Raw genomic sequence first — 24,887 nt, 5'->3', positions numbered from 1 at the left:
ATTTTAATGTAGCATGCAAAATCTCAAAACTTTTTTATTTGTTAATTTGAGCAACTACTGCTTTCACTTCATTACAAACAGTATTTCTACCTGCAACACACTTGAGCAAACCTGTTCCTCTTCCTTTCACACATATTTTGTTTCCGCTAAAGCTGCCTCTGATGAGTTATCATTTAATTTTTTTTTTGGGGGGGGGGATTAGCATCAGACGCCATGTGCCTGGAAGTTGCCAAATCAATTAACCAACTAGAAGGGTAACTGTTAATAGCACCAGTTTTCCTAAAACTTGATATTGCTGGATAGTTCTGATGAACTGCAGAAGCATTTTTATTTTGCTTTCTGTTGCCACCCTGGAACTTTTCTTTATTAGTGCCACTTTGTTCCCTTGGCCTGAAAGCAAGATGAGCGCCGCAACCTCATAGTCGCCTTTGACTGGACTTAACCATCCAGGGGTCCTTTACCTTTACCTTTTCCCCCTGCCAATGTTACCTAGCATATGCACCTTTCTGAAGGAGTGTCTCCACCCTCATCATTCTACCCGGACACTGAGGTCCAGCACCAAGGGCCTTCTGGCGGTTCCCTCACTGCGAGAAGCCAAATTACAGGGAACCAGGCAGAGGGCCTTCTCGGTAGTGGTGCCTGCCCTGTGGAATGCCCTCCCACCAGATGTCAAAGAGAACAACAACTACCAAGACATTTAGAAGACATCTGAAGGCAGCCCTGTTTAGGGAAGCTTTTAATGTTTGATGTATTACTGTATTTTAATATTTGGTTGGAAGCCGCCCAGAGTGGCTGGGGAAGCCCAACCAGATGGGCAGGGTATAAGTAAATTATTATTATTATTATTATTGTTGTTGTTGTTGTTGTTGTTGTTGTTGTTATTTCTGCACATGTCTTGGTGGTGGAACTGCATTGCAACATTCAGAAAAGTGCAGATTTCATTACGACCTAACAGGTGAGCCCAATGCAAAACTGCCCACTCACCTGATGCAATTTTTTTTTAAAAAAAACAACCCTGCCCCCTTGCTTTTCTGATGACACAAAACACAAATTGGGCAAATGTTCGTACGGCCTTCCTCATCAGTTGGCCGCTGATGTTAAGCCGTCCTTTGGAATGGGGAAGGATAGCAACGGGTGGTGGGAGAAATCGAGAATACCAGGGCGCTTAGATCTCAAGATGGGAGGAGGGAAAATACCAGGGAAGCTGGCGTTTACGTGTAGACCTGTGTGTGCGTGTGTGTCTGAGGACATGTCTGTCTGTCTGGGAGGTCAACAGAGGGCGGGGAGGCAGGAGCGGGGGGAAGAATCCCTGCAGAGTCAGACAGGATGAGCCAGTGTGATATGTGTGCATGACCGAAAGCATGAAAAGGAAGGCATGGGCTGGGGGCTGGGGGTGGGAAGGAATAGGCTGCAGCCCTTTGCCTATCCTTCAAACAAGCCAGGAAGACCCACCCCCATCCTGTCTGCTTGTGAAGGTCTCGGAAGCTCCTCCAAAAGTCCCACCCCCTGAACAGTAGCATAAAAGCCACACACCCACCCCAGCGACTGGACACTAAACAGCTACTGCTGGACAGAGCCTCAGAGTCAAAGTGACCAGAACAGACTCAACTCGACTGAACCGCTGGAGATATCAGGTAAGTGTCTCCATCTCCTCAGGACTTCTGCGTGCTCTGGGATTTAGAGAGGCTTTGTGGCTTCTCGGGTAGCTGATAGGCTTGCGTTAAGAAGGGCTTTGGTGAGCCTCTCTTGGCTTTAGGGAGGTAAAGCAGATGTTATCGACCCAGAAGTGTGGATGGGATGGAACTGATCAGGTGGGCTGTGATGATCTATCAATAGCTGATGCAATATATTCCTCTGGTTTGGGGATGGAAGAGTACGAGCTGGATGTGAGCATCACTTGGCTACTTCCAGGGGGATCGGAGAAGGTTCAAAATGGCTCACTGTTTTCCAACAGATTAATTAAATTCCTTTCTGGGGCTTAATTTATAAACTTGAATTAAAAATTAATTGGGGGCACATTTTTTGTCGCTATTTTTTTAAAAAAATTGATCAATCTAATTGATTGATCAAACAAAACATTGCAGTAATTACCGTATTTTTCGCTCTATAACACGCACCCGACCGTAACACGCACGTAGTTTTTAGAGGAGGAAAATCCATAGGCATGCCATCCGTAGGCATTCCCTCCATAACACGCACAGACATTTCCCCTTACTTTTTAGGAGGAAAAAAGTGAGTGTTATGGTGCAAAAATAGGGTACCTGCCAGGGGTCCCACCTCATTTTAAAATACTTATTTACATGCACCCTCATCCAAGATATGTAGAGGGTTGTGGTTGTTGGTGAGGAAGGAAAGGCAGTCTGCTCAGATATATTTTTGTTAATACTTTAGGTGCCCCTTGAACACGGAATCCAGAACGGAGCCAGAATGAACTATAGCACAGCTTCATCTTTGCCCTTTTCTTCCCAGGTCAGGATCATGGATTCAAGAAGTTTTGTTGTCATGCTTTGTTTGCTGATGACGTCTTCATGTCAGCCCTGGAGGGCATTTGGAGCACCAGACAGGTGAGCAACTGGGAAATGGGCAGGCGGTGATTCAGGGTGGTTGATTTCGAGTAAGGAGGAGGGCAACACAGTGGCGTAGCGTGGGTTGTCAGCACCCGGGGCAAGGCAAGTAATTTGCGCCCCCTAACCCTGGATTTGCGCCCCCTAACCCTGGATTTGCGCCCCCTAACCCTATCCTTAACCCTAACCGCCAGATGTTGCGCCAGGTGCGGCCGGCACCCCCTGCACCCCCCACGCTACGCCACTGGGGCAACACAATGCATAAACCACAAAATTCACCCCCGCAAGAGGTAGCAATGGGGCCACCAACTTGAATAATAATAATAATAATAATAATAATAATAATAATAATAATTTATTATTTATACCCTGCCTACCTGGCTGGGTTTCCCCAGCCACTCTGGGCGGCTTCCAACAAAATATTAAAATATAATAATTCATCAAATATTAAAACCTTCCCTAAACAGGGCTGCCTTCAGATGTCTTCTAAAAGTCAGATAGTTGTTTATTTCCACCTCTGGTGGGAGGGCATTCCATAGGGCGGGCAACACTACCAAGAAGGCCCTCTGTCTGGTTCCCTGTAACTCCGCTTCTTGCAGTGAGAGAACCGCCAGAAGGCCCTCGGAGCTGGACCTCAGTGTCCGGGCTGAACGATGGGGGTGGAGACGCTCCTTCAGGTAGACTGGGCCTAGGCCATTTATGGCTTTAAAGGTCAGCGCCAACACTTTGAATTGTGCCCGGAAATGTACTGAGAGCCAATGTAGGTCTTTCAGGACTGGTGTTATGTGGTCTCGGCACATTAATGGCTTTAAAAGAGGATTAGGCAATTTGATGGCTATTAATGGCTGCTCCCCATGATGTCTGTGTGCTATATCTGCTGTCAGAGGCAGTGTTCTTCTGAATATCAGTTGCTGAGAACTGCAATTGTGGGGCTTGCCCATGCACTTAGGTATTGCTTGTGGGATTCCTGGCCACATCTGGGTGGCCGCTGTGTGAACAGGAGGCTGGACCAGATGGTCCATTGGCCTGATTCTGATGTTCTGATGAGAAAGTGAGGGATCCTCCCATCTTATGGCCATCATCAATGTGTTATAACCACACTACTTCCCTGCTACCTTATTTTCTGCAGGCGGCAGCCCCCTCCTTTTGCCTCCTTCCTGAATCAGCTCCTGAAGATACGTGAAGGAGCAGATGGTAGAGCCTTGCAGGAGCCTGGGCTGGAAGCAGGAGAAAGGTCCACCAAGTGGGAGCAGTTGGAGGGAGTGAGAAGCCAGCTGAACCTGTTGAAGAGGTAAGTGGCACCTTGGAAGGACAACATCCCTGCACTCAGAGCAGACTAGCCCCCTTAGATATAGCCACTAGATCACCCTCTAATACCAGAGAACACTACCTTCAGCTTTCCATCTCACACCCATCCAGGAATGCAGGGAACTGCTTTATACTGAGTCATACCATCAACCCATCTTGCTTAGTAATGGCGGCAGGTCTTTTGGGTTTTGGACAGAAGACATTCTCTTCCCTACCTGGAGATGTTGGAGTTTGGACCTGGGACATTCTGCTACTGAGCTATGGCCCTTGATGATCATCTGTCATGGATGCTTTAGCTGAGATTCATGTATTACAGGCACTTGGACCAGGTCCCTTCCAACTTGACAGTTCTATGATTCTAGAGCTGTTTCTTCCAGTGCAGTAGACCTCAGACCTTCCCAGAGAACGTGGGAGTCAGGGCATGGTCTTTCAACCAGTCAAACCTGTGCGACAATAGATGTAGAACAGGGCTAGCCAATGTGCTGCCTTCCAGATCTTGCTGGATTCCAAATCCCATCAACCCTAGCCAGGGATGATGGGAGTTGTAGTCTGAAGGGTACCACGCTGGCTACGTCTGATCTAGAATATAATAATCTTGATTTTGCTTGATCTGCATTTCGCAAGAACAAAATCGCTCTATCTCACAATTTAAACTTCATTTTTTCCCTTGGGGTTAGAGCTTGTGAAACAGCCTGGCAAGCTAAACGTATCATCTAACCATACAACATCTATTTGTGTCAGGCAGAAAATATGTAAAATGCGTCCTACAGACAGAAGTTGCCAAACTGTCTCTCCCCTCCCCCTTTTAATTAACCTGGGAGGTGTTTTGCTTCCCAATAGGCAGAAATTTTGCAGGTGAAGCTTTTTCTGATGCAGTAATGAAATAACTCATAAGGAATCTTCCTATTTAAACAGTGGATGCAGCTAATTAGGAGTACCATGACACTTCATTACCATGTTAGAAAGGGGGGGGGGGGAATTCACTGGCAAAACTGATTTTCCTCCTACACATGTTTGGGGCATGACCCAGTCTTGATTTGCAATTGCATGATACCGATCTAAATCGACAAATAGTCTGACTCAGTATAAGACAGCTTCCTGTGTCCCTATATAGTCCCTATATAGGGTGTAGTTATTTGGATGGTAGTGAAGACTGAGTTTTTCCCGGCCAGTGTGAAAGTTAGCCTTTCACTATTATTTTTTTTAATCACGGCCCCAAACTGGACCAGACCAAGATGAAGCCATCTCTTGGCTGGGCGAAAGCCAATTCCTAGCCCTATGACAATCTTAGCCTGAGTCCCTCGGGTGGTGCGATGGGTCAGGGCACCAGGCTGTTAACCAAAAGGTTGGTGGTTCGAGTCCACCCAGGAACTGCTGTGAGCAGGATTCCTGCATTGCAGGGGGTCGGACTAGATGACCCTTGGGGTACCCTTCTAACTATGAATCGAAGCCTCAGCTCTAGTATAGCATGGATAGGGAGCCTGTGGTTCTCCAGATATAGCTGGACTGTAATTCACATCACCCCCCCATCACTGCCTGGCTGTGCCTTTTGCTCCCATTCAAGAGATCATTCCTCCAGCTCCAGGCCCTATATAGGTCCTCTACAAGACCCTAGTGTTCCTCACACTTCTTTTCCCCACCCACAGCTCCTCTCCTGGGCATCGTGTCCCCCGACACCTGCTGGCCTTGCCTTCCATGCGCGGATGCCAGCTTGGCACCTGCCAAGTGCAGAACCTGGCCAATCTGCTGTACCGTTATGGGGGCAACAACCAGAAGGACGAATCTCGCAAGAACAACAAGGACACAGCCGATCCCATGGGCTATGGGCGCAGGAGACGCCGGGCGGCTGGGCATGGCTTGCCCACTCCCACTTAAGAGACACCATGCTGACGAGGGGAAAGATGGGCACTAACTGAACCAGGCTCTGGGAAGCCGCAAGGATCAAGAGAACACACTCAGTGACCCCGAGCGCTCAGAGGCAATGGGCAACTACAAGCGTGGCCACCATCATGGGATGGTTGTGGGTCTTCTTCTGTCTCCAGCATTTTAGTGCCCCCCATCCCAGTTCAAGATTTGGGCCACTGGTGCCTAGGCAAAGCTTCATAGGGATGCAAGGCTGTAGATCGGATAGCTGCTACGGCTCACAGGGTGTTCAATGGAGTTGTGTGTTCAGCGGCGGTCAAGCTAAGAGCCCCCTCTCCAACGGGGCAGCAGCTCTTTGCCAGAACGCAGGAGGAGGATGCTATAGAAGCCAAGGAAGAGGATGGGAAAGTGGTCATGCGCCGCCCCCCCCCCCCCCGGAAAAGAACACTGGAACATCTCGGCGTTGCAGAATAGCTCATCTGCAAAATACAAATGGACTTCACCGGCTATGTGACATTGCAGGCAGGGTGGTAGGATTCCAGGGCATTCCTGGCTTCTGGGATTCTGTGCTTCATTTATGAATCTGGAGTTGCATCAAGAGGAGATTTCAAGTAAAGAGATTTGTCCACCTGGAATTGTTTGTGGTGTTATTTGGTGCTTTGGCTCGGGTGAGGTTGCTAAGTATGCTAGGCGAAATGAGTGGTTGGGAATGAATGCAAATTTGTCCCCGCCTCCTGCCGCCCTCTGGTGTTAATTAAATGGCACACCTCTCTGAGAGATTCCAAGTTTCCTGGTACTGCCCTGTTGCACTTCCTGCAGGCACTGATGTAGTCCAGTTTGTGCCTAGGTGGAACTAGGAAGTGTGGATGAAGTCCCATGTTTGGTTGCCAGAGGTGTGGTTATACTCCTTATTCAGTGAAGGATTGCTGCAAGCTGGTGAAATCCTTTCTCAAGCCTTGGTTGTTCTGAACAACTACAGAATGGCATGGGCTCCTGAGCACTCTGCTTTGGCTCTTGGGACCTCTAAGATACTCTGAGCTGCTTGTTGTTCCCAAAGAAGGGGGTTACAAAGTTTTTCACTCACCTAAAAAACCCATTGGTTGGTTGAAGATAACCTGAGCATAATCTGTGCTGTCATTTTGTTGATCACTGAGAGCTATAAGCAGCTGGAATTTCTGTATTTTTCTGCCCAGGTTGCCATTACCATCATCTTCTTCTACTACTACTACTACTGCTACTACTATTATTTTGACAAAGTACTAATCATAAATAGATATGAATAAAAATGTGCACCCCACCCCCGAGACCAATCCATTGTAACTATCCAACCTCCCAAAATTTCAACACCTCCTGCGACGGTTTGGCCCCTTTCTGTTTTAACAGGACAAATTCTACAAACACCTTCCATATCGCCTCAAAATCATTTCTCCTGCATATTCCCTGTCTTTCCTTAATGGCACATGTTAATTTATCATCAGTGGCTATATCCCACTCACCATTACCATTTATTTGCAAATTAATCACCTCCATCCTCAAAGGAACTGCATACATGGTCCATGCCTCCACCTTTTATCTCTTCACAATGATCCTGTGAGGTAGGTTAGGGTGGCCCAACATTGCCCAATTCATTGATGGCCCAACATTGGCTATTCATTGTTGAGTGGGAATTTGGACCTGGGTATCTCCAGTCCAGGTTGGCCATTGTAACCACCGGAAAAAATATATATATTAAAGGGATGCAAAGAATGAGAAAATACTAGGATGCTCCATCTCCTCCTAAAGAAGAGAGGTGGCTTAGATCAATGGAACTGTGAGCCACACCTGCTGGTTTCTTGGAAAGGTGGAGATGGTAATTAATCAAGACCAGGGCTAGCCAATGCAGTGGGCTCCAGATGTTGTTGCACTCTATATCCCATCAGTCAATGGCTAGGGACGATGGGAGTTGTAGTCCAACATTTGGAGGGCACAAGGTTGACAAACCTTGAGCTAGAGATGCACGTGTCAAAATTTATGAGGTCTCCTGTTTTCTTTGAGCAGGGGTGGGCGACCTGCACCCAAAGGTCTGCCTGTGGCCTTCTTCGGCATAATTTCATGTGGATGGTGGGGGTGGAGGGACCCCAAAAGCCAAGGTGGGGGTGGGTGGTGCAAGAAGGGAAGGGAATCCCTTGCAAGCAATCACCTCAGACATCTACTAAAAGTGACCTGTCTCTTCTCCACAAATTTCAGCAGCTTTCTCTCTCTCTCTCTCTGTTTGTATAAGAGGGGGAGGAAGGCTGTGAGAGAACTAGAGTGACAGGAAGAAAGAGGGAAGGGACAGAAAGAGAAAAGGGGTAGCAGAACAAAGAATGAAGAGAGGACAAGTGCCTGGGAGGACTGGGAAACCAGGTTGGGTTGGGATTCTCGGGGGAGTGAAATTCAGGCCTTAGGCATGATCTGACTCATTCCAGAGCGGTTCACAAAATACAAACAAATTAAGATTATTATTAAAAAACAAACGAACCCACACACACCACACATTAACATTTTCTACTCATTTTGCAACTCCTGCTTCCATGAACAAGGAGGCAATGAAAAGTGAAATGAAACGAGGTTCAGAAAACTGGAGCTCTTGTGGGTAGTGAAACAGGGAGACCTGAGGCTATTGTGGAGGGGTGGGGTGGGGTGGGGGGAAGACGACTGGAAATCTGGGGTTGGGGAAACCTCCCCCCCCCCGCACCTTCCGGCTCCAAAAAAAAAGGGGGGGGGTCAGCAGTGGCGCCTCCGGAACCAAAGATTTCAAGGCGGGGGCTCCGGAAGCCCCGACCACCTCCAGCAGCATCAGCATCAATAAAGCGGCGCGGGGCATTTCGGGAAAATCCTTGCACGGCCGGAGCCGGCATGGCCAGCTGGGCGGCGACGAGGAGGGGAGATGCTGGAGGCCGGCGGGCAGGCGGGAGAGGACAGGCGGACTAGTGGGTAAAGGAGCAGGGGGCCGCCAGGGGCAAGGACCCGGAGGAGCGAGGAAGGAGGAGAGAACGGAGAGGATGGAGAGGAGGAGGAGGAGGAGGAGCTGGGGTGCCGCTGGGGACCCCCGAAAGGCTGCCCGTCGCCAGGGGGGTCCTGCTCCCCAGCCCTGAGCTTCGGCGCATGGCTCAGCCCCGGAATTGGGCCCGGTTGCTCTTGGCCGGGGGGTCACCCCAGAGAGGTCGCAAGGTGAGCCCTCCCTTCCCCCACCCCGGGCCTAGTAGGTGCTGCTGGCAAGACAGGGCTTCTTTCTGGGGGCTGCTGGGGAGGCGAGACCAACCCGGGTCCGTAGTAACTGGGGGGGGGGAGGAAGGCACTGGGACGGGGGGGGGGTTATGGGTTCCTGAGGGAGCCTAGTGGGAGTAGCTGTGTGGGCTGGGGGTGCCTTCTTCTGAAAGAACCAAAGGCCCAGGGTCCCAATCTAACCTGAGGTGCGGTTTTTGTTTTTTTTTTAAATTTCCCCAGAGTTGGCAGCCTGACCCCTCCGGAGGAGCCCAATGAGACTTGCTGGTGGAACAGGTATGTAATAGCTGAAGGAAGGTGGTCTGGGGGGGGTGTCTTGTGGGATGTCAAGGTTTATGGACGCCCGTCTGTGTACAGCTGGACGGCGCTTCCTGAGGGCATCCACTACATAGGGTACTATTTATAGACAAGCCTGTGCAGATACCAAGGCTGGGGTTTAATCAATGATCTGTTGGCACATGGAGATTGGAGGGGGTGGGGTGGGGAGGGGGGGACTTTGGGGAGGAAATGGCAAGCAGGCGAGTGGCCGTCCCCTCCAGCAGGCATCGATTTATGCCTCTGATGCTTTTGCTTGGCTTGCTACTGTAATGAGATGGTGGGGGCAGAGATAATTGCTTTGCTTCCAAAACCTAAATGGCAAATAGGATTTTTCTTATGCCACTTTGTACCTACGCACACACACTCCCAAGTCGTTCCACCAGATGAGAAAAGGCGTCTGTCATGTTCAACTTTCTAGAAGGTAAGGAGGTCAGTGGCCCTGGATCCTCTGAGGTCACATGAAGCAGCCATCTGTGTTTTTCATATTGTGATTTTATGCTGTAACCGCCCTAAGACCTACAAGTATAGGGCAGAGAACAAAATATAATAATAATAATAATAATAATAATAATAACAACAACAACAACAACAACAACAACAACAACAACAACAATCTCTTAAGTAGGTCTGGGGATGAGCAGTGCCTGGAAGTGAGACCTCTGAGAAACTTACGTTAGTTAATCCTTTCCTCTGTCAAAAATAACATGAAGGCCAGTTAAAACTTTTTTGTGTGGGGAGTGGATGTCTTCTGTTTCCCTTCCTCACTTGGCTCCTCTCGTACATGCACCCCTCTTCCAATGTTGTAATCATTTTAATTTTAGCAAAAATGCTTTCTTTCGTGGGTGGAAAAGCAATTTCGGGAGGCCAAAGTATCTTCAAAGGATAACACCCTTTTATTCCATGTCAGATCATGCAGCCTCACATATAATTCCATAAAATTACTAGCTGACAAATATGTATACTAGCTTACCTGATTTTATATTCCTCCTCTGCTAGTTATTTGTGGCAATGCTGTTGGGCTATAGGGGAAGCAGGGGGGAAAGACCCCCCCCTTTTTAAAGTTTGCAAATGTTTCCTTGTCCCGCCACTTGGAAGAAATTAAAGGGCCAAACTTTTCTTTTAATAAGAGAAAAATGAAAATCTGTCGCAAGAGCCTGCAAATTTAAACCAGAAGGCTGATGCTTAATCATTTTCCCACAGGTCATTTTCATGATTAAAATCAGCCTCCCAACATTACTTTTCCACTGGTTGACTTTTTGTTCTTAATTATGGTAAACTGGTCTGCCTGCCTTCTATGTTTGGTGCTTGCTTGTGTTAAGCAAAGTCTTGTTTAACTGAGTGAGACATTTCCATGGAATTTTGGACAGTTTTGAGGCCTGCGGGGTGTGTGTGTTTGTGACTTACACAGGTTTTAGGATATCCTAACCTGTCCTCTCCTCCTTCAATACCTAACTTTAAAAGGCACTTCCTGATACCACAGAAAGCACATTTTTGTGGCTGCCATACACTTGTACATCTTTATCACTTCACACCTTTCCCCTAAACCTGTAAGTAGAAAGTCTTAAGTAAGGAAACCAGCAAATGTGCACCTTATGCATATGAGATAGAGAGAGATTGAGCAATGGCTTGATGCCTAAACAACAGCACTAGTCATGCCAGTTTTGGTGGACAGCTGTCACTCAATAGAACCCAGAATATCAGGCAAGTAGGGGTGTGTGTGTGTGTGTGTGTGTGTGTGGAGTCTACTGGATCAAGTAGGTCAAAAGGAATACATATCCTAGGTGCCACCTAGATAGCAATCTGAAATGGGCCTCAGAAATCATGCAACCCAGAGAGCTATTAAAATAATGTTACTTTTCAGGCTATTTTCTAATTCTGCTTCAGGCAATGGATTAAAAAGAGAGAGATTTGCTTCCTGGAAGGCTCAGTGGGGACAGAAGACCTAGGCTAAACTATATTCATATAATTAATGGATAAAGTCCTTTGTGTTGGTGTTCTTGAGAAGCTAGCATTCCAGTTTAATTGTTCGCTGTAAAAAGATAAGACTCTCTTGGATGGATGGATGTCATTCAGGAATGAAGCGAATCTACCTGAGAAGTGTTGGTGGTTAGAAAGCAGGCAGTGCTTCTTTTTTCTGTGATGGCATTAGAGGAAGCCTGCTGCTTCCTGCATCTCTGCCTAAAGGAGGGGCGAGGAACCTCAGACCTCTCTGGCCAGCAGGACTCCCTGTGCCTCCCTCTCTCTAGGTCACATTTCTCACTGGCCCTGCTGTGCATCTTATTCGAGTGCTTCTGCCTGTCTGGGACCTGTTCTTGACCTGAGATAATGCCTCTTCCTTGCTTGGGTGGGGAGTAGAAGGATTTGTGTGTATGTAGAGTCGGTGAGGGATGCGGGTGGTGCTGTGGGTTAAACCACAGAGCCTAGGACTTGCCGATCAGAAGGTCGGTGGTTCGAATCTCCGTGACGGGCTGAGCTCCCGTTGCTCGGTCCCTCCTCCTGCCAACCTAGCAGTTCGAAAGCACGTCAAAGTGCAAGTAGATAAATAGGTACCGCTCCGCCGGGAAGGTAAACGGCGTTTCCGTGCGCTGCTCTGGTTCGCCAGAAGCGGCTTAGTCATGCTGGCCACATGACCCGGAAGCTGTACGCCGGCTCCCTCGGCCAGTAAAGCGAGATGAGCGCCGCAACCCCAGAGTCCGCCATGACTGGACCTAATGGTCAGGGGTCCCTTTACCTTTAGAGTTGGTGATGCTGAAAACCTCTGACTGTGTGTGGCTGGAGGACTGTATCCTGCTTCAACAGAGGTAAGAGTCCAGTCCATTACCCCACTTTCTTTTGTCTCTGGCCTGCCCACCAGTGGCATGTGGCTCTCTGAACAGGGTCCCCATCCCTAGTTTGATACCCTCCAGGGGGTTCCTCATCTTTCTTTCTCCACTCCCTCTCCTTCTTCTGCAAACCGTTAGGGACTGGATGTGAAGCTGTGCTCCTCCTGGGGCCCAGTGATGTTTGTGCATGTAAACTCTGGGTCCTAATTTGTTTCTACAGTGGTACCTCGAGTTACAGATGCTTCAGGTTACAGACACTTCAGGTTACAGACTCCGCTAACCCAGAAATAGTACCTTGGGTTAAGAACTTTGCTTCAGAACAGAAATGGCGCGGCGGCAGTGGGAGGCCCCATTAGCTAAAGTGGCACCTCAGGTTCAGGTTAAGAACGGATCTCCAGAATGAATTAAGTTCTTAACTTGAGGTACCACTGTACTTACATTGAGTATTATTGGCACAGGGGCACCATGTTTGTCTAGCTCCCAAGCATAGTGTTGGCTTAGATGCAGCTTGCAAAGGCCATTCTCCTCCCTCCTCCCCAAGGTAGCTGTGTATGATTTGAGTTTGTTGAGTTGCACACCCCAGTTTCTTATATGTAATTGTCATCTGGAATCTTTACGCGTTTTTTTAAAAAAGTGGTTTGATTAGAGACTGTCTGGACAGCTCAGTTGGTGAGAGCATGGTGCTGATAACACCAAGGTTGCAGGTTTGATCCCCGTATGCATATTCCTGCATCGCAGGGGGTTGGACTAGATGGTCCTCAGGGTCCCTTCCAGCTCTACAATTCTATGATTCTGTGATGTGCAAGATGGTGAACTCTTCCACATGTGGTGGACTTGCGAAAAAAATGAAAAACTTTTGGGACCTGATTTATAACGAAATGAAAAAACTGTTTAAATATACATTCCCAAAGAAACCAGAGGCTTTCCTGCTAGGGATAATAGGAGATGAAGTAAAAAAAGAGGATTGTAGGTTATTTATGTATGCTACGACTGCCGCTAGAATTCTCGTGGCCCAGAAATGGAGACCCCAACGTTAGTGGAGTGGCAAGTGAAGATGTTTGAATATGCGGAGTTGGCGAAAATGACTAATAAGATTAGACATCAAAAAGTAACAAAGTTTGAAGAGGAGTGGAATAAATTTGTTGTGTATATATGGAATAATTGTAGAAGTTTAAAAATTGTAGCAGGATTAACTTAAATCTTGTGATGTGGGTGGAGGGTAAATAAGAATCTGTAGGAGTAGGTGTTAATTTGTATAAGCCGAAGGAAGGAAGTCTGAGCGTGACAAAGCGCAGTGTAAATAAGAAAACACTAAGATGCTGGATGCAAGAGTTTATGTTTAATTGGACTTTGTTTTTGGAAATCTGACTTATGTTCTTATTTGATTTTGATTTTGAAAACTTAATAAAAAGTATTTTTTAAAAAAGAAAAACAGAAAAACAGATTTGATTAGGGACAACTGTTGCGTACAGTAAGCCTGCAAATTACATGGGGGTTATGTTCTGTGGATTGTGCCTAAATCCAATCGCATATAGTCAAAACCCATTGAATCCAATGGTGGGGGGGGGTGCAGGGCAGGGATTGCCAATGTCATTTTCCCCAGAACTCCAGCCCCTTTTTATTTAATTTTATTTATTTATTTTGCCACGCGTATAAAGCTGAATGTGCACATGTAAAATGTGTGTAACTTGGGGCTTGCTGTAGTTTTAACGGGGAGAGTCCCCAGCCTGGTACAGGGAAGGCCAAAGCTTATTCTATTTTATTGTTTGTTTATTTTAATTTCTCTCCTTTTAAAGCAGTGTACAAATAGATACATAGGGACGCGGGTGGCGCTGTGGGTTAAACCACAGAGCCTAGGACTTGCTGATCAGAAGGTCGGCGGTTCGAATCCCCACGACGGGGTGAGCTCTCATTGCTCGGCCCCTGCTCCTGCCAACCTAGCAGTTTGAAAGCACGTCAAAGTGCAAGTAGATAAATAGGTACCGCACTGGCGGAAAGGTAAACAGTGTTTCTGTGCGCTGCTCTGGTTCGCCAGAAGTGGCTTAGTCATGCTGGCCACATGACCCAGAAGCTCCCTTGGCCAATAAAGTGAGATGAGCACCGCAACCCCAGAGTCGGTCATGACTGGACCTAATGGTCAGGGGTCCCTTTACAAATAGGTACAGGAGGGATACACAAGCAATGCTGCATAAGCTGAACTTAAAATGCCTTCTTCTCTTTTAAAAAACAACAAACAAACCACCAAACTGTTAGTACATTTGAAAAGCTAAGCAGGGTCTGGTATGGTTTCAAATTGGATGGGAGACCACATGTTGAGATTCCTGCATTGCAGGGATTGGACTAGATGACTCTCGTGGTGATAAGATAGTGCCCTGTAGAACACTTTAGCACAAGGATCGGGAGGCCAAAACCCAAGTTCCCAGTGTTATTCTCAGGTTGGAGAAGAAGAGTTTGGATTTGATATCCTGCTTTATCACTACCCTAAGGAGTCTCAAAGCAGCTAACATTCTCCTTTCCCTTCCTCCCCCACAACAAACACTCTGTGAGGTGAGTGAGGCTGAGAGAATTCAGAGAAGTGTGACTGGCCCAAGGTCACCCAGCAGCTGCATGTGGAGGAGCGGGGAAGCGAACCCGGTTCACCAGATTACGAGTCCACTGCTCTTAACCACTACACCACACTGGAGGGGAACCACTGTAAAACTGTGCCCCAAATAGTCATCCCTCAGAGCTGGCCTTTTGGGATGCACTGGCATATATTTATACAAATAATTATATATCCCCATATCATAGACATATGCCGTAGGAGTTTAAAACAAGCCATACAGTAACATCATATTTAAAACCAATTAAGAACAGAAGAATTCAAAGCAAACACCAGTAGACCATTAATTGCCCAGGTATGTATGGAATGTAGAGCAGAAATGTTTTCAGCATGCTTTTAAAAGCTGGTACAGAAGGTGCCCATTGAACCTCTTTTGGAGGGATGTTCCAAGAGGTAAACATTTGGCTCTTATTATTTAGTTCCCTGTAGGCTCCCATGGCAAGAATTGGGAAGTCTTCGCTATTTTGCCAGGCTGATTACAAACCAGTACAACCAGTTTTGAAGTGGGAGGGAGTTTGAGCGGCAGAGTCAGCCAGCACATTTCCTAGAGGAGGCTGCAAGGAGCAGATTGCATCTGTGCTGAGGCGATCCAGCGCTGTACGCAGGTAGTATTGGGTCCTGGAGCAAAGAACACGCAGGAAATTGGATCAGGGAATGGGTGGTTGTGTGGAGAGAGGATTTAGGGCAGCCTCAGAAGATACAGTGGAATTTCCTCAGCGGTTCTTCCACAACTCAGTTGTATGGGAGAAGGAACGAGAGGGATGGAGGGTGTGAAGACTGGGGCAAACAGGGCTGCGATTCCAGATCTAGTGGAGGAGAGGGCTGGATTTTCTGGCATGGTGGAAACAGACTAGGAGGTGGATTCCATTGTTCCTGACCATTCGCTGGGCTGGACGTGATGGAAGTTGCAGCCCAGCAATATTTGGGAGGGACTGAAGTCTTCTAGGTTCCGTAAAAATATGTTTTAATATTCCCCACGTTTTGGTGGAAAACAGGGTTGTGTGTGTCGTTGGTGTTTTGGTTTGCGTGGACATGGGGAAAAGTGGTGTCTTGCCAACACTTTGGGTGGGGTTGTAGAGTCTAGCAAAGAGCCGATTGCCAGGATTCCCAGGTCCCACTGTTCAGAACCTGTACCCTAGTTTGTCTCTTCCCTGTCACTGCCTTGGGTTTCTGCCCTACCATGCTTTCTCTTGGAAAGTGTGCTTGTGTCTGTTTGTTTGTTCATTTGTGAGTGGGAAGCTGATTGGTGGATGCCTCAAAGGAAGCGCACTTCCTGATTTAAACTCATTCCAGAGTGTCTGTCTCACAGGGTGGGACTCACAAGAGAAAAACTGAACGACATTTGGCAACATTACCGTTCCATAGCAGTGGAGAGGGCTGGAGCACACAAGAGCCTCAGCCCCCAGCCTAATAATAATAATAATAATTTATTATTTATACCCCGCCCATCTGGCTGGGTTTCCCCAGCCACTCTGGGTGGCTTCCAACTGAATATTAAAAACAGTACAGCATCAGACATAATGACTTGTTCTAACTATGAAGCGTGATTTCCTTCCCAAAGAATTAGAGTAAAACCACTCATTACATTAACTACACTGTTTGCCCTTGAGTGCAGTAGTGTCCTTTCAAAATGTCCAGCGTGGATCAGGATCTTGGGGGGTGTCTTTGTGGAGGGTGGGAGGGAGCTTTAAGCTTCAACCCTCTGTGGTCCCACATCTGAAGGGGAGCCCCACACGTTCTCTTTGCAAGGGGAAACTAGCATCCATTCGGTCTAGTGCCTACGTTGGCTTGCCATATGTCCTCTTTTTCCAGGACACGTCCTCTTTTTCATGGGTAGAGTCACCGTAGCGATCCGTAGTTAAAAGCAGAAGTCGGCAAACGTGTCCTCTTTTTTGCTCTTCAAAATAAGGCAGCCCTAGCGCTGGGAGCATTCCCCCCCCCAGGCAAACAGCAGAAAATGTTCACAAAAATGGGCAGTTTTGCAAGAATTCAGGGTGGAATAAGCAAATAAGCCTCAATTTGTAGCTGCTGTTATTGCAAACTTGACGCAAGTAATTAAGTTTGCAGATATTGGGTTGTTTTGCTGGTGCTTACTAAGAAGACAGCTATTCCCAGATTGCATTTGAAATTACAGGTTTAAGTTACTTTATGGGGTTGCAGATTATATATACTGCGCTGCTCAGTGGACCAACAGGTTGGGTTAGGTAGGTTGGGTTTCTGGGGTCCTTTGAAACTCTTCTTCTACCTAGGTGATGAGATAGTCTGGCCCCCAGGCAAAATGGCAAGCACAAGTAACACGTTCCTGTTGTGGCTTGACATTTCACCTATATAGCTATGCTCCTCCCTTGCTATAACATCTTGTTTCAGCATTGCATATTTTGAGTCTTGACCCTGCAGGGGAAAGGAGTGAGCTAGCTCTGTGTTAGACGGAAGCAAACTGCTAAAATCAGGAGAACGAGTGTGGTGGCTGAAACTCAACCTGGATCCTCGCAGCCAGTGTGATGTTTTGATTCATTGATCTACAGCTTTTAGGGAAAGTGTTGACAGCCTCTGTGTTTCTCTTTGACCGAGCAACTCTTCCTGAATTTGCAGCTGCTTTAACCAAATAAAAGAGCCCCTTGGGATTGGGAAAGATGCAATTACCTTCTCCCCCCCGCCCCCACTGGGGAAAACAGAAACAAGCTGGCTTCTTTGCTCTCTTCAAAACACAAAGCACAATTGGGAAATCTGTTAGTACGGAGCAATTTTGTTTATGTGGTTTTTCTTTGCTTGCCAAATTGCATTTGAGGTGATTTGCTGCAATGCAATAAAACCCATTTAGAGGCAACTGCTGAGATAAAGCCCTTGCCACCATCTCCCCCTCCCCAAGCTAGCTACTGTATTTTTCACTCTATAAGACGCACCAGACCACAAGACGCACTTAGTTTTTGGAGGAGGCAAACAAGAAAAAATATATTCTGAATCTCAGAAGCCAGAACAGCAAGAGGGATCGCTGTGCAGTGAAAGCAGCAATCCCTCTTGCTGTTCTGGCTTCTGGGATAGCTGTGCAGCCTGCATTCTCTCCATAAGACGCACACACATTTCCCCTTACTTTTTAGGAGGGAAAAAGTGAGTCTTATAGAGCAAAAAATACGGTAATTCAGTATGATGCATTGGCACACGGTGCTTGGGATTAATCAGCACTAGCTGTCTGTGGACAGCACCCCCTACAAAACACGCAACTTCCGTCTTCTGTGGACAGGCCAAACAAGTCGGGTTGTGCTGATGGAACAAAGCTCCAAGCAAGTGCTGACTGGAGAGACGGAGGACTGGAGGGACCAAGAAAACTCAGGGCCTAACTGCATGCTGTATTAATTGTGTGGCTCTTAGTCACACCAGAATTCTTTAAAATGCAATGTTGCAAAAGAACATATTCAATAAATAATAATAATAATAATAATGCAGTGGTACCTGGGGTTAAGAATTTAATTCGTTCTGGAGTTCTCTTCTTAACCTGAAACTGTTCTTAACCTGAAGCACCACTTTAGCTAATGGGGCCTCCCGCTGCTGCTGCGCTGGCGCTGCACAATTTCTGTTCTCATCCTGAAGCAAAGTTCTTAACCTGAAGCACTATTTCTGAGTTAGCGGAGTCTGTAACCTGAAGCGTATGTAACCCGAGGTACCACTGTATTGTTTTTAACACTCAATTGGGAGCCGCCCAGAGTGGCTGGGGAAACTCAGCCAGATGGGTGGGGTATAAATAATAAATTATTATTATTATAAAGCCTTCATTGGTGCCATTACAGCGCAGGTGTGGGGGGCAGAATTTATATTTTTTGGGGGATCACAGCTGGGGAGGGGAGGGTTAAGTTTCCCATCCATGTGCATTGCAGTCCCTGTGGAAATTGCCCTCCACGCCTGGAGGAGTAGTTACTATTTTTTTTAAAATCCACTGACCTGGTTGCAAAAGATGTACAATCAACAGAGCGAGTATTTGGGTTGCAGGCGCAACAATGTGCTTTTTTAAACAAATAGGGATGCAAGGAAAAGGATAACTCTGAAATGTGCAATTTATCAGATTTCTCATTCGACTGAAAACTTGTTAGCTGGCCACTGCCTCTAACCCACATGCAGTTTCTTAAGTATCTATACAATTTGCTATATTCTCTTTGGCTGTCCCTGCCTGAAGAAATTGCCCTGGTTCTGTCACCCATAGCTATACTTTGCCAAGGGGGCATGCCTGGCCAGTAATTACCAGGGTGTTCTTCCTATTACTGGGTAGCAATGGCTTTATTACGAAGTCTTGCTGTGCATAAATAGATTTGTTTGTGTCTTGTGGAAAACAGTTCTTCTGTGCTGAAATTATCTCCATATAGGGGAGAAAAAATGGCATTTGTAGAAGCCTGGTGTTACATATGTACAGGTAGCCTGCAGCAGCAGACCTACATGTTGGGGGGCCTGAAGCTTGGACTGTTATGGAGACTCCTTCACAACCAGCAACGTGGTCTGAATAACCACTGTTATGTTTTTCCATGGGGTTATTCCACAACAGATTGCCACATTTTTCATATATATTAAAAAAATTAACTACCACATCTCAGATTTTGGTTAAAACCACTGGATTGGATTATCTCACACATCAAAGTCACTAGTGTGAATTAAAATTTCCTATGCCTCATAGTTTCTGAGCTTTGGGGAGGTGAAAAGTAGGAAAATTTATATATATGTGCATGATGCGCTTTTTAAAGCAGTATGGACTGTATTTGCTTCTGGGGCCCTTTTGGGATTAGGAGCCTTGAAGCTTAAGCATTACCATACTTTTCCATGTATAGGAGAGGGTTTTTTAAATTAAACAATAAGGTAAAAAATTGGGGGTCATCTTATACACGGAACGTGTGATTGGCTGCTGCCGCGAGTTGGAGATTGTCAGCGGTCATTGGACATGTTGATTGGCTGTTTCTGCATCAATTGGGTGGGCAATTGGCAGCATCTGCTGGCAAAAGGACTGACGATAAGCAGCTATTACGATGCGTGCGATTGGCAGCGCAGGTCATGCGGGTGAGGAATTTTTGGCAACCCCCCCTAAAAAAAGCTCAAAAAATATGGGCAGTCTCCCCCCCCCCATTTTCTTAATCTGGAGTGTCCCAAAATAGGAGGCATCTTATACATGGGGGCATGTTATACAGTGGTACCTTGGGTTACATACGCTTCAGGTTACAGACGCTTCAGGTTACAGACGCCGCTAACCCAGAAATATTACCTCAGGTTAAGAACTTTGCTTCAGGATGAGAACAGAAATCGTGCTCTGGCGGCACGGCAGCAGCAGGAGGCCCCATTAGCTAAAGTGGTGCTTCAGGTTAAGAACGGACCTCCGGAACGAATTAAGTACTTAACCCGAGGTACCACTGTACATGGAAAAATACAGTAATTTCAAAGTACGATCTGCACCTAGTAGCATGTTAACAGACCTGACTCTGCATATGAAAAGAGTCCTGCACAAGCAAAGCTTCTGCAAACCTTTATTTTAAGTCTCTCTTAATGCAAAAGTTATTTTTCAAAGGTATTATGCAAAGAGCAAAAAAAATTTTTAAAAAGAGAGCACCCACTTTTGGATGGTGGTTAGTTTCTGTTTGGGGAATGACGTTCTTTGTCTTTGTGAGGTAGCTGCTGAGCTTGGTGGACTTTGCACGGAGGAGAGGATCATAGAGTTTGAGAGTGCGATACTCAGGGTGGATTTGCCACAGGGCAGATAGGTGTTTGCGCATGAGCCCTGTTGTGAATCAGAGTGCTGAACACCCTCGAAATCCAAATGTTGAAGGGAGAAAGTCCTCAATGGAGAAGCAAGATTTGCATGGGAGATGGATCTGTCAGCAGGGCAGGGCCATATAGCTCAGAGGCAGAGCAGTTGCCTTGCATTTAGAAGGTTGCAGGTTCAACTCCCAGCAACTCCATCCAGGGCTGAGCAAGGCTCCTGCCTGCATCCCTGATGAAGCCATTCAGTCTAGACAACGCTGAGAAAGATGGACCAGTGATCTGACTTAGTACAGTATAAGACAGCTTCCTATGTTTTAAAACCAGAGAAACCTGCAACTGCGAGGTGCTTCCTGTCTGGGTGCCACGGTCCTAGCTCTCTCCCACAGAAGCAAGTCTCATTAAATTCAATGGGACTTACTCCCAGCGAAGTAGGGTTAGGATTGCTGCCTTAGAATGACATCTGAATGTTTAGTCGGTAGAGCACGAGACTCTTAATCTCAGGGTTGTGGGTTTGAGCCCCACGTTGGGCAAAAAAATTCCTGCATTGCAGGGGTTGGACTAGATGACCCTCAGGGTCCCTTCCAACTCTGCAATCGTATGATTCTGAGTGGGGGTGTGTGCATGATTCTGAGCTGCATTTCCACCTTCCCTATATCCAAATGATTCTGTGCTCCAGTCCACTGCTTCCCGAGGAACAGATTAGCTACCGCCATTCTTGCCTCGGAAAATGCTCATATTCTTTTCTTCCCTGCGTTCTTGCTCTAGCTCAGAAGTCCTGTGCTCACATCCTTCTTATTCTAACAAGAATCTTTGCATTTTCCCACCTTCTCTCTAAGGAAACCAGGGATTCTTCCCTCTCCAAATTAAATATCACATCACAACTCCCATCTCGCTTAACATTAACCTCCCAGCTCTCTCAGAGGTTTCAAGGGTTAATCTAGATCATGACAAGATATCACAGCATTGCCAAATTCTGTGGGTTGGGCCTAGACGAACAGCACAATTCCAGGCACTTCTATTTTAGATTTAGATTAAATTTAGATTTAGATTACGGTAAATTTAGATTTAAATTCCCATCGAAATCAATGAGGCTTAATCCAGGCAAGAGTGCCTAAAGGATCACAACCTTAGTTGCGCATAGGTCCCATAGGAGTTAATGGGATCACTTAGTAATGATTTACAGTTCAAGCCGACCCATGTCCACTTGGAATTAAGTGTTGTTAAACTCAATGCAATTTACTCCCAGGCAAGTGGGGTTAGGATTGCAAACTTGCTTCTCCACTGAGAACAATGGGACTCAAGTGCCATTAACTAAGGTGTCAAGGAGCCAGGTCATCCACTGGGCAGGCACACACATGGAAGGTGGAATGCAATTAGCTTTTTATTAGCAGAGAAACAACAATGCAGCAATGTTCCTTATTAGCCTTGACTCAACAAAGGTGTTGCTGAAACTAAGCTCTAGGCATGACCTTTCCCCTCCAGCCTCTCTCTCTGGATCCTCCCAAGCAGAAAAAGTCCCTTCTGGGCATGTCAGGCTGTTGTGCAAGACCAGGCCATTCTGCAATGGGGAGTCAGGGGGAGGAGAATAAGGAGGACTGGGACTGAAGTATAGGTGGGTTCCCACGAGGCAAGACACAGTGATAACAGCAAGAACATTTATTGAACTACAGTGATACCTCGGGTTAACTACTTAATTCGTTCCGGAGGTCCGTACTTAACCTGAAACTGTACTTAACCTGAAGCACCACTTTAGCTAATGGGGCCTCCTGCTGCCGCCACGCTGCTGGAGCATGATTTCTGTTCTTATCCTGAAGCAAAGTTCTTATCCTGAGGTACTATTTATGGGTTAGCGAAGTCTGTAACCTGAAGCGTATGTAACCTGATGTACCACCGTACATAACTGGGAAAAGAGGCAAAGCAACTGCTTAGATACATTTCTGAAAGCCTGGGCCACTCTCACTCCCAACGTGATTGGCTGTCTAAACTTCCAAACTGCGAATCACGACTCAAGAGCCCAAGGGCCAATGGCCGAGGCCCAAATCCTGAAATGTTCTGTGATTGGATAGCATGTATCGAATCAGAATACAGGAGCGCAGAATCCATAGGCCAGACTCAAGCTCAGGCAAACGCAGACCACTGAATACATAACAGGGACTGTCTGCGCTCACACTGTGATTCGCAGCTTCTAATCCTGTCCTGGAGGACCCTCCTTCTCCTGCGCCCCATGAATCGCTCAAGTCTCCTGTTTCTATTTGCTCCCAGCTCCTTCCTTCTGCTGATGGCTCCACTGTGTCCCACCACCAGGCCCTGGGCTCTAAGGTGTCATCTTCGGAGCCCTCCCTGCTCGGCTCTTGGGAGGCAGGCTCATAGCTGTCAACTTTTCCCTTTTCTTGCGAGGAATCCTGTTCGGAATAAGGGAAATTCCCTTTAAAAAGGGGAAACGTTGACAGCTATGGACAGGCTTCCACCAGATCTCTTCATCCAACCTGTCCCTGACATAAATTTGCAGTCTAACCCTGTGAAAGGTACAAATTCCTAACCTAAGGTATCTTGCTTGGAGTTGGAAAAGGGGGCAGTTTACCTGACTTAAAAGGTGTCTGTCTGTCTGTGTTGTTGTTCTTGTAGTTTAGATCCTGCCCTTCTTTCTGAAACGGCCCTCCATCTCTAACACCCTAGACTCCCATGCTGGCTCATAGTTTGCATGCACCCTACTACCGCACAGCAAACATTAACTATTTTAAAATCTGCTGTAGTCGCAGCCGGTGCCCAAGGCAACAATATTTGCTTACGCTAGAAGGGGGGAGGGAAACCCCAGTTTCTTCCTTTATATTCATGCCCAGCTGCATCCGGTCCCTGGCAGGCAGTGTGCAACAGACGTTAACCAATTAACACCCCGTGGTTTTCCTACCAAATGCTTAGCAGCAGCTACTTCTGGAGTAGAGAGCATAGGATTTTATGCAAGGTCACATCATTGTGTTTGGGGATGGGGGCCTAGGAAAAGGCAGGCTTGTTATATAATAGCACTTGTTGCTCTTGACAGCGACCGTGCGAAGTAGATTCTATTACCGTTCCCACACAGATGGGAAACTGAGGCAGAGAAAGAGGAGTCTGTCTGTGGCCACTCCGGATATCTCCAGCTCAGCAGTGAGTCGAACCAGTTTCATCAGCCTAGATCTACAGTGGTACCTTGGGTTACTTATGCTTCAGGTTACATACGCTTCAGGTTACACACTCCACTAACCCAGAAATAGTGCTTCAGGTTAAGAACTTTGCTTCAGGATAAGAACAGAAATCGGGCTCCAGCGGTGTGGCGGCAACAGGAAGCCCCATTAGCTAAAGTGGTGCTTCAGGTTAAGAACAGTTTCAGGTTAAGAATGGACCTCGGGAACGAATTACTGTGTTTTTTGCTCTATAAGACTCACTTTTCCTCTCCTATAAAGTAAGGGGAAATGTGTGTGTGTCTTATGGAGCGAATGCAGGCTGCTCAGCTATCCCAGGACAGCAAGAGGGATTGCTGCTTTCACTGCACAGCAATCCCTCTTGTTGTTCTGGCTTCTGAGATTCAGAATATTTTTTTTCTTGTTTTCCTCCTTCAAAAACTAGGTGCGTCTTATGGTCTGGTGCGTCTTATAGAGCAAAAATACGGTAAGTACTTAACCTGAGGTACCAACTGTACTAAATTGGGGTGGGAGATCCTGCAGGGAACATGCTGGTGAAGCAGCACAAAACAGGAGTGAAGTCCAGACCAAGATGATCAAGGGTCTGGAAAGCAAGCCTTATGAGGAACGGTTGAAGGAGCTGGGCAGTGTTTCCCAACCGTGGCCCCCTTCTGACCTTGTTTTCTTCCTGTGCCCCACCCCACCCTATCCTACTGGTAGAAAGGTAGCTATTTAAATGTTTTGTTTGTAAGTAGAACATGTTTTATTTATAATTTTTATAATTTATAAAAATACAGTTACTTAAAACGATAGGAACGTAATGAAATATTGTTGAAGCAGAAAAGAGCTGGAAAGGACTCATAGGGTAAATCTTTCTAGTGCAGCCCCCTGTAACGTAGGAAACTCAGCTAAAGCATCCAACTTCCATGTATTATAAAAAGTAAACAACACTTTTTCTGACCCCAGTTATTTGACACGGAGGAAGAAACCTACAGATAACAATTCAAAAGCACACCCTCCAACATTTCTCCAATGGAAATAGGGACGTCCTATTCCATAATAATAATGTTATTATTTACCGTATTTTTCGCTCTATAAGACGCACCAGACCACAAGACACACCTAGTTTTTGGAGGAGAAAAACAAAAAAAATAATATTCTGAATCTCAGAAGTCAGAACAAGAGGGATCACTGTGCAGTGAAAGCAGCAATCCCTCTTGCTGTTGTGGCTTCTGGGATAGCTGCGCAGCCTGCATTCGCTCCATAAGACGCA

General features: G+C 46.7%; 2 protein-coding genes across 6 annotated transcripts in view; both read left to right on the top strand.

Moving 5' to 3' along the window:
- Positions 1–898: 898 nt before the first annotated feature.
- Positions 899–6,370, top strand: LOC307201028 (pro-adrenomedullin-like). Its single transcript, XM_079950160.1, has 4 exons — positions 899–1,634; positions 2,470–2,564; positions 3,694–3,855; positions 5,519–6,370. Exons 2-4 carry the CDS (start codon positions 2,479–2,481, stop codon positions 5,745–5,747), a joined length of 477 nt encoding a protein of 158 aa, XP_079806286.1. The 5' UTR covers positions 899–1,634; positions 2,470–2,478; the 3' UTR covers positions 5,748–6,370.
- A 2,241-nt stretch (positions 6,371–8,611) lies between these two features.
- CPT1C (carnitine palmitoyltransferase 1C) overlaps positions 8,612–24,887 on the top strand; it is a 55,207-nt gene continuing 38,931 nt past the window's right edge. For 3 of the 5 annotated variants that reach the window (XM_079949491.1, XM_079949487.1, XM_079949492.1), the window contains exon 1: positions 15,173–15,328. The gene's annotated coding sequence lies outside the window, so the exon portion shown is untranslated. Of the gene's footprint in view, positions 8,928–9,203; positions 9,258–15,099; positions 15,117–15,172; positions 15,329–24,887 lie in introns of those variants that run through there. The other 2 variants (XM_079949489.1, XM_079949490.1) reach the window with 2 other exon arrangements.

The sequence above is a fragment of the Podarcis cretensis genome (genome assembly GCF_951804945.1).
Source record: "Podarcis cretensis genome assembly, chromosome: 13".
NCBI classification, from domain to species: Eukaryota; Metazoa; Chordata; class Lepidosauria; order Squamata; family Lacertidae; genus Podarcis; species Podarcis cretensis.
Note: the sequence above shows the minus strand (reverse complement) of the source record. Positions and strands in the feature narration are given on the sequence as shown.